Raw genomic sequence first — 9988 nt, forward strand, 5'->3', positions numbered from 1 at the left:
GACTTTTGGTATTTCTTGGGCATTTCCAAACTTTAGGCGGCCACACAGAAGCAGTGAAAATCCAAATGAAACGAGAAATCTGATAATTTTAGCGTTAAAAAGTGTTGCAATTGTTGGTGCATTTAATATACAGGCAAATATAGAAATTTTGAGCCGAGCCCAGTGAAAATAAGAACTTAAAGAACACTTTCCATTCTATAATAATTAAGAAAAGGGGGCCAGAAGAAGAAGAAGAGGAGCAGAGGGGTCGGCGTGGTGCGTACTTGGTGCGAAATTGCGTATTAGGAAAGAAAACAACAACAGCAACAACAACAAAAACAAAAACAACAGCAGCAGCAACAGCTATCAACTGGAAACGCTGGCAAACATAATTCCCAAGCCCAAGCCAACAAACAAATACAATTGACTAACCCCAAAAGCCAGCAGCAACAACAACAGCAAATTACATGGGTCTGACGGATCAAGATTGGATCGGTTGTGCGGTATCCATTGCCTGCGACGACGTCCTCGGTGTTTTCCAAGGCCTGATCAAGCAAATATCCGCTGAGGAGATCACCATTGTACGGGCCTTCCGGAATGGCGTCCCCCTTCGGAAGCAGAACGCGGAGGTGGTGCTCAAGTGCACGGACATCCGGAGCATCGATCTCATCGAGCCCGTTAAGCAGGATGTAGATGTGCACACGGCTCCGCCAGTGATCAATAAACCCACTCCCGTAAAGTTGCCTCACTTTTCCAATATTTTGGGTAAGCAGCAGCAGCTTCAACTCCAGCAACAGCAGCAGCAACAACAACAACAACAGCAGCAAAGTCAAGATCAGGATGTGCCATTGACGCCACGGGGAAAAGCCAATGGATATGGACGAGGACCAGGAGGATCCGGGTCAGGCGGCAACGTCAACTCGACGCTCAGCGACAAAATGCATCAACTGAAGCTGATTGAGACCAATGGATGCAATGGAAGGTAACTAATGTGTTTAATGGTTATATCCTCAAGAAACTCAAAGGTCTTTTTTTTCCTAAAACAGAACATCGTCGTCGAGTGCCCACCAACCCCAAATGTCAACGACCCCGAGTAGCGTGGCCGCCTTCTTTGGCAATATGATTCCAGCCAAGGTGGAGGTCAAGCTGGGCAGCACGGCCTACGGTAGCAATACGCGAGAGAGCTACTGCAGCAGCAGCGGGGACAGTGGCGAGGCTGCGGGTTTGGTTCAGGGCGCGAGGAGCAGCACCAGGCCCATCGATATCGTCAGCAATGGAGACAGCTACTACAAACAAGCCGCCTCCAGTTACGGAAACGGTAATGGCAATCCCAAGAAGAATATTAATGGCAACGGCTCGTATACGAATGGAAATATGAATGGCAATGGAAAGAATAAACGGAACAGGATCCGGCGGGAGAGTAGCATGCGGCAACAGCAGACTTTTGGCAGCGAAGCGGAGGATCCACTACTTAACGAGGACTTTGATTTTGAGGGCAATCTGGCACTCTTCGACAAGCAGGCTATTTGGGATGATATTGAGAACACCCACCAGAAACCGGATGTGGTCAGGCACTTAGTGAACCAACACCACCATCAGCCGGAGCAAAAGTATCGACACGACGAGAACATTTTGGCCAGTAAGCCGCTGCAGTTGCGCCAGATTGAGACTATGTTTGATGGCAGCAAGGATTTCGTTACGGACGACGGCTTGATCATCCCAACGATTCCAGCCTATGCTCGAAATAAGATCGAGATATGCGCCGATAAAGCCGGATTATCGCTGCAAAGGCAAATAGATATTTTGGCGCGTGGGGCCAGTGATCTGGCCATTACTCTGCTGGGCGGTGCCAGGCGGTTGACTCCGGCCAACAACCATCAATGGCCCAAGATTGCCATCATTTGCGATGGTGTCAAGAGCATGAGGTAGATAGATCCTTCATTCTTGGTAGAGGACTTGTTAAAATTAGGATTCTTTGCAGAACGATCAACATTGGAGCAGCTACAGGTCGCCAACTGGCTTCCCATGGTCTTAAAGTGCTGCTGTATGTGGAGCAAGTGCAACTGTTTGAGCAACACAGTAATAGCCCAGAGATTTCTTTATTTAAGGCAACCGACAATGTCATAGTCCACACAGTAGACGGTAGGTTTTGGCTAGAATCTATGGTCTAGATTAGGAGTTTTAATAATTAATCTTTATCTTATTGTAGCCTTGCCCAAGCCAGACCTTGTGATACTCTCGACAAACACAGCTAATCTGTCAGATGCAATCAAAAAATGGCTCAGTGTTAATCGGTTCGCATCATTTTCCTTAAAAATATATATTTTTCTAACAAGAATGTTTTATATTTTTCAGCGCTTCGGTGCTTGCCATAGACCCACCGCCGTGTGGCATTAACGATGTGGCAATCAAGTACTCAATTCTACCCATTCTACCATTAAATGGCATATCAACAGCACCATCATCGTCATCGGCTGCCGCCACACCAACGCCGATTGCCAGCACATCGGCAGCAGCTGCAACAGCATCATCATCATCAACGAACAATTGTGGCAAATTGTATTTATGTAATCTAGGTATACCGGATAAATTCTATCGTGATTGTGGCATTAAGTACAAAAGTCCCTATGGACATAAATATGTGATACCGATTCACTCAAAGGACTGAAACAACGACAACAACAAAAACAACAACACAACAAAACCCAACATTAATAACAGAAATCAAATAGCATCATCAGATATATCAAAAAATTAAAAAAAAAAACATACGTATGCAAATAACCAAAACACAATAATACACACACACACACACCCGCACACTTGTGATGATCATCAAGTCCAGTTTCCTGTGAATCTAGCTCTTAAAGGTCTTCTCTCATATCTTACTCAGATTTAACATTATGTTCTATACCGCTTAAATATTTAGTTGTTAGGCTATACACACATATTAGCATAGTTATTATATCTACAAATTTTTTCAAATATTTAAAAACTGCCCCTGGCCATGTGCCACCAATTATTGTTAACTTTCAAATTGTACTATTATTATTATTAGATTTTTTTTGTAATTAAGCAAAACCATATTACTGTGTAGCCCTTGGTTCTAAAAGCTAGTCCAGCATTTAAAAGTTTTAAAAGCTTTAGTTTAGGCGCACGCTCGCAGAATTTTTTTCAAAACATTTATCCAAAAAACAGGATTCTTTTTATTCCCTTAATCATCCCGCAAGTGGTCTTTGTAATCATAAATCGTATCAGCAAAAATCAGGCAAATTGTTTGTAAATATCTGTAGAATTCAGAGAGAGAGATCATGTTAATTATTATCAAGAAAAGTATGCGCAATAAATGCCAAATTAAATGTCTAATTTTAAGCATTAAATCCGAAGCAAGAGCAGCAACCAACTATTGTACGATATAAAGTGGAATTCAAAATCCAAGTATAAATCAAATCAGATTAGGTTAAGATTTAGATCCGTAAGATTCAAGTGTTTAAACATTTAAAAAAGAAAGATAAAGATACTGAGAGGAAACTTTCTATTGTGTAGACGTATTTAAGAATGTGTCTTTAAGCAAAAAAAAAACTAAACAAAGTCGAGAGCATAATTTTTTACCCATCGAATACTAAGGAGAAATACCACAACACAATACTTATACTCTTAACTGTAGAACGATGAATTTTATATAAGATTAAATCCAAATCAAATAGTGCAAAATTTTAAACAGGTTGCAACGAGGCAGCCAACAAAAAACTTAAATCCAGCAACCCACAAACTAAACCAATTGTTGTATAAATAATAATTCTAATTGTAAAGATTACCAAAACACACACACACAAGTAGATTCTAAATTCCAATCATGTTGATGATCATCTGAAAATTCAATTTCCTAAAAACCATCAAATAATTATATAATATAGAGAGTTGATTGCGGACCAAGCCGACGTCCAATCGGTTATTTGGTCACCGCACTGACTGTTTTGAGTTAGGCGTAAGGAGAGTTATAAAAGACCTCGAGGAGATGTTAAAGGAGAGCAGATGAGAAGGTTTTTCCATGCCACAGCAACAGCTACTTATAAATTCCAAAAAAAAAAAACCATACAAACATCCAGACATTTTGGGAATGCTTTAAAATTGTAAAAACAAAACATCTATTTTCGGGCCAATTGAAATTGTTAAACGATAAAAGATTGAAAACCTAATTTTAAAATTATACAAAAAAGACAACAAATTGTACAGAAATTCTCTTTTGGAACAAAAATTGTAAATTAATCAAGAAAAAAAGAAAAGAATAAGAAAACGGATCAAAAAAAGAAAAAATACAAAATGAAATCCTTTCAAAACTAAACAGCAATATTTAAAAAATATACAAACCAACACCGAGAAGCCTTCTCATGGAAATATATTTGTATTTTATTGGGTGGGGGGAATTAGATATATTAATTATCTATCAGATCTATTAAGAACAATCCACAACTTCTTCTAATCCCGCCTTTAAAGTAAATATACATTACCTTGTGATTAATTCCATATCTTCCAATAATTCTTCCTATAACTTCTTAATTATAAACCACATCTTTAAAACCTTGTACAATTAAAATTCTTATATCATTTTTTTTTTCTCATAATTCAAGTGCAATTTTATTACAATCCACTTATACCATATAATAATAGTTACTTTATAATTCCGAGTGTCTTGTGTGTAGTTTATAAATTAAAAAAAAGAGTGTGAAAAGTGTGTTGTAGAGACTTACGATTATATAAAAACAATAGATTTTGGAAATAGATATTATATAGTAGGTAGTTAGAAAATTCAATTAGCATTATCATTTATCATTTTCGATCGAATTCTTACCCACGGAAGGTCAAATTGGGGGGCCAAACTTAAACCACTCTTTACACTGCTCTCACAACTCCCACTATCCTTTAATAAACAGTCTCTGTCTCTCTGGTCCTTGATGATCAAAATTAGCTTGAGATTGGGATTGTAATCAGAGAGATTAGTGACCCGAATACTCACATAATACAGTACTGAAATGTGCTGAGCTTGAGCTTGAGCCTGAACTGTGACCCCGATGCAGCGAACCGATAACAGAGGAGGAGATATGGTTAAAAACAGATCTTATGCCTCTTGGCAGCTACGAGGATTGTAAAATAATATTTTCATATTTGCTTGGTGATGAAATCTTTTAATTTAATTTGTTTTTTTTTATTTTTTGTTTTTTTTTTTGTGATTTAGAGAGAGAGATAGAGAGAGAAGGATACGTACGTTGGGATCTGGATCGCCGAGAAACCCCTACTGCTTTTTTTTGAGAAGTTATCAATGTTGTTAGACATATACGTACCACAGTCGTGATCTTCTAACATTAATACGTACCCAGAAACGATTATATAATACCAAAACATTAGGAATTCCAAAAGGAAACTTCAACCAGAATGGATACGTACCCAAGCGCTATAGTGCAGCTATATTAACCGGATCTTATCTAAGTCTGTCGAGACAACTAATCTTGTTTATAGATAACCTTTCAATACTCAATACGTACCGAAGCTGTTATGGCCTGCAAGTGTCGAGCTTCAAAGTAGAGAAACGCTTTAAAGTTACAAATCAAATCATATCAAAATCAAATCAATCAGATCAGAGCTGTGATAGAGAGTCAGATTTATGGTATATGTGGTGGAGGAGGAGGCTTACCCCAAATGAGCCGACTTCGCTTCAGTTGGTTTCGATTGGGAGAATCGCGATCAAGAGCTGAGAATTGTATTTAGTCGAGAGTTTTGTTTTTTTTTTTGGGATAATTATAATGTGTTACCATCTTGTAGCTATCTATACAGCTATACAAAACACAAAAGAATATCAAGGATTGGCTGTCTATCTTAAAGGACTACAATTGGCAACACTGCGGCTCATAATGATCTGCCAAATAGTTAATTATTTCTTAAAATCAACAAAAAATTAAGATATTTAATAAAGTTACATCTGTATAGATTTAAGGTGTTAGGGACTTGTTTTAAAGATTTTTTTTAGTTTAAAAGGTGGGAGCTAAGATCGGAAATGTTAACAATTCAAAGAGGTTGTCTGCAAGTCAAAAATTGTATGTTGGGTCGCTTTATTAGGTAAGCTATGGTTATTCGGTTGTAGTTTCAAGTATTTTTCAAAAGTTCAGTAACTTATATTGTGGTGGCATTGTTGTTGTAGTTGTGATTAATGTTACGTACGTGCGCTGGGCGGGATTTGGACGGTGTGCGGTCCTAGCGACGGGAGTAACGCTCGCGGGAGTAGGAGCGTCTTCGACCACCGCCTCCACCACCACCACCGCCGCCGCCACCGCCACCGCCTCCGTCTCTAAAGTGGTTGTAGTTGTAGCGTCGGTCTCCACGTGGTGATCGATCTCTGGAGCGTGATCGGCGTCGGTCGTCTCGCCGATCACCACCACCACCTCCTCCTCCGAAGCGGCCTCTGTCGTTGCGCCCGTGGCGATCTCGGTCTCTTCTGCCATCGCGATCCCGTTCGCGGTCATCCCGCCTCTCACGATCATCTCGACGCCCGCGTTCTCCTTCTACGGGGCCTTCCTTTGGCTTCTCCACGGGTTTCTCCGCGCCGTTTTGCCTTCCATCTCGGTCCCTCTCCCGTTCGGGGCGATCTTCGCGGTTTCGCTGCCTCTCTCGGGACCGGGAGCGATGGACTCGCGACCGGCGATCCAGTTCTCGTCCACCTACAAAGTATCGGTTGCGTCCGCGGTTGTCCTCGTCACGATCTGGCATCTTACCCGTTCGTTTCAGCTCCGCCTTCCGTGGTGCTGCAGTCTTCTCCAGCTCGATCAGCTTTTCGCGAATGGTTAGGAAGCCAAGATGCAACTTACCACCAAAGTGGTCCGCCAGTCGGATGTCGTTGTCGTGGATGCCCAGATACGCCGAGCAAACCTCGCAGACACGTAGCTTCTGCTGCTGATAGGTGGACGCTGGCATGCTGGTGCGATACTCGTGCTCCGCCTTGATTTTCTTTGCCCTCAGCTCGTCGATCTCCTTCATCAGTTCCATGCTGTCCTCCACTTCGCCAGCCTCACCAAGTGCCTCGGCCTTTGCCAGTTTCTTGCCAATTTCCTCGGCCAGTGCGTGGACAGCGTTGGCCTTTTCGGCCACTTCTGCGGTTAGCTCCTCCTGGGTTTCCTTCAGACGCTGCTTGGCCGAATCGGTGCGTCGGTCGCAGTCCGCGATAAATGCCTGCAGGTGTTCCATGGCCTCAATGTCGTAGTAGTAGTCTCGGGTCTTGGCGGCGCTCTCGTAATCTGCTCGGAAAGCGAGGTCATGCACTTTGGGACACTCACCGAGATCCATGCGTGTGGACGCCAGGATGTCGTGTGGGCAGCAGTCTAGCAGAAAGGATTTGCAAACTCGCGAGTCCGAGAACTTCAACTGTCGCTCGTCCCCGTTCCTCGTCGTCCCCATTAGCTGGTCCAGCATAGCGCGCATCTGATCTGTGGCCGACATTTTGTTATTCGGGCCGCTCATCTCCCGTTGCCGATGCCCTTGAAAATGAACCGACTCCGGTGACAACTAAATCAAAGGTTGTTTGATGGCCCTCTGCGTTTGTGTGTAGAGAGCGCGTGTGGAAAAATTGGATAGTTGAGAAAATTTTCACTCAATCTTGTACCACCTATGAAAAGTGTAGCTGTAGTGTGGCCAGACTTTTGTTTTTCGCTAAACATGGACGCATTTATACAGAAAAGTAGCTTGGTAGGATTCTTTAGATTATATTAATTGTTCTTAAAAGAACATTTATCTGCAATAGGCAGAAAAAAACTCAAATAAACTATTAAATTGTAGAATTTTTCATAAATTTAGGGTTACCACCCGCATGCGGCATCTATCGATACGCCGATAGGCACGTGGCCGGCCATCGCTGACCCTCCACCGGTGCATTGTCCAACACTAGCCTGTAAAACGTTTTCATTAAGCGCGATATTTTTGTTGATTCTTTCGTTTTTTGGCGAAATTTTGGTTTAAAATTAATTCTTTTCGACCGCCATTGGCGCACAATGTCCGATGACGACGATATACAGTACATTAAGCGGCAGCGCACGCTCCACTATGGCTCGCTGGAGGAAACGGAGAGAAAGCGTCAGAATGCCGCGGCGTCGGCTACAACAACAACAAACACGCCGGCGTCTGGTACAACAACAACGATAGCCGGCACAGGCGGCCAGCTGGAAGATATAGATTCCGATGAGGACTACGAGGAAAGCACGAAAAAGACTAGCTCCTTGAAGGCACCCGCTCCACCACCCACAGCAGCCACTTTAGCCAATAAAATCGACGATGACTACTTTGATCTGGAGGCGGAGATAGAGCGGGACAAGGTGGCCCTACTGGTCGAGTTCGAACGAAAGAAGAGGGCGCGTCAAATAAACGTGTCCACGGACGACGCCGAAATCAAGAGCAACCTGCGCCAGCTAAACGAGCCCATCTGCTACTTTGGAGAAGGTCCGGCCGAGAGGAGAAGGCGTCTCAAAGAACTGCTTGCCAATCTTGGCGAGCACGCCATCGGCAAAAAGCAGACCGACGATGAGGAGCGCAGGATCCAGCAGAGGGAACAGGAGGCAACCTGGTATCACGAGGGTCCTGACACTCTCAGGATTGCTCGCCTCTGGCTTGCAGATTACTCACTGCCCCGTGCCAGGGATCGCCTCATTCGCGCAAAGGATGCTCTGGAAGTGCCCAGTGCAACACGAGCCGGCCGCATGGTCGAGATGCAGAAGAAGCTCCAATCCTTGGCGCCCCTGTGCTCCCAAGTGGGTGACACACGCCCCGTGAGCAGTGCAGCCTTCAGCGAGGATTCCACTCTGTTGCTGACATCCTCCTGGTCGGGTCTTTGCAAGCTGTGGAGCGTGCCCGATTGCGAGCTGAAACAAACGCTTCGTGGGCACGCCAGTTACGTCGGTGGAGTGGCCTTGCGCCCAGGCGTTAAAGCAGATGAGGAAAATGTGGTAGCCATGGCGTCGGGCGGTCACGATGGCGCCGTCAAGCTATGGGGGTTTAACAACGAGGAATCCATCGCCGATATCACCGGTCACATGCCCCATCGCGTCTCCAAGGTGGCCTTCCATCCGTCCGGCCGCTTCCTGGCCACCGCCTGCTACGACTCCAGCTGGCGGCTCTGGGATCTGGAGCAGAAGACAGAAGTGCTGCATCAGGAGGGGCACGCGAAGCCAGTGCACTGCTTAAGCTACCAGTCGGATGGGAGTGTCCTCGTAACGGGAGGACTGGATGCGTTTGGGCGGGTCTGGGATCTGCGTACTGGTCGGTGCATCATGTTTTTGGAGGGTCATCTGGGCGCCGTTTTTGGAGTGGACTTTTCCCCGAATGGCTTTCATATCGCCACTGGGTCGCAGGACAATACCTGCAAGATCTGGGACTTGCGACGCCGTCAACCTGTCTACACCATTCCCGCGCACACCAATCTGATTTCGGACGTGAAGTATCAGCAGGACTGTGGCAGCTTTCTGGTCACCTGCTCCTACGACTCCACCACAAAGATATGGTCCAACAAGACATGGCAGCCACTGAAGACGCTCCAGGGCCATGACAACAAGGTCATCTCGGTGGATATCTCGCCCAACTCGCAGTACATAGCCACAACGTCGTTCGATCGCACCTTCAAGCTCTGGTCGCCCGATAGTTGATTTTAATATCATTACTATATTGTATTTAGGCCTGTAGGCGCGACCTGCCCTATGGGTGCACTCTCATCCACTGTTTTTGTTGTTTCAGAGACAATAGCCCATGGAAGTCCTTGCGACCAATTCAAGTTTTCGTTTTGTATAACACAATTTGTTATTTTTGTTAGGCGAAAGGCAGATGCAGCGATGTTGCATTTTGTAAATTTTAAGAATTTTTTATTGAAATTTGTTAATAAAAAAAAAACACGACATTTTTGGTAAAATGGCTGCATATTCTTAATGGAAGGTTCCCAAAGTAATATATAAAATACGATTATTATTTGTATATAGTT

At 44.0% G+C, this 9988-nt stretch overlaps 3 protein-coding genes across 3 annotated transcripts; 2 read left to right on the plus strand and 1 right to left on the minus strand.

Annotated features, from left to right (window-relative positions):
* Window positions 1-10: 10 nt before the first annotated feature.
* On the plus strand, window positions 11-4377 carry Edc3 (Enhancer of mRNA-decapping protein 3). Its single transcript, XM_070280544.1, has 5 exons — window positions 11-961; window positions 1026-1904; window positions 1961-2121; window positions 2189-2273; window positions 2335-4377. Exons 1-5 carry the CDS (start codon window positions 447-449, stop codon window positions 2645-2647), a joined length of 1953 nt encoding a protein of 650 aa, XP_070136645.1. The 5' UTR covers window positions 11-446; the 3' UTR covers window positions 2648-4377.
* Window positions 4378-5752: 1375 nt separating this feature from the next.
* LOC108128316 (putative RNA-binding protein Luc7-like 1) lies at window positions 5753-7655 on the minus strand. Its single transcript, XM_017245826.3, has one exon. It carries the CDS (start codon window positions 7486-7488, stop codon window positions 6229-6231), a length of 1260 nt encoding a protein of 419 aa, XP_017101315.2. The 5' UTR covers window positions 7489-7655; the 3' UTR covers window positions 5753-6228.
* Window positions 7656-7848: 193 nt separating this feature from the next.
* Window positions 7849-9919, plus strand: U4-U6-60K (U4-U6 small nuclear riboprotein factor 60K). Its single transcript, XM_017245920.3, has one exon. It carries the CDS (start codon window positions 8016-8018, stop codon window positions 9657-9659), a length of 1644 nt encoding a protein of 547 aa, XP_017101409.1. The 5' UTR covers window positions 7849-8015; the 3' UTR covers window positions 9660-9919.
* Window positions 9920-9988: the final 69 nt, after the last annotated feature.

The sequence above is a fragment of the Drosophila bipectinata genome, chromosome 3L, assembly GCF_030179905.1.
Source record: "Drosophila bipectinata strain 14024-0381.07 chromosome 3L, DbipHiC1v2, whole genome shotgun sequence".
Taxonomy (NCBI): Eukaryota; Metazoa; Arthropoda; class Insecta; order Diptera; family Drosophilidae; genus Drosophila; species Drosophila bipectinata.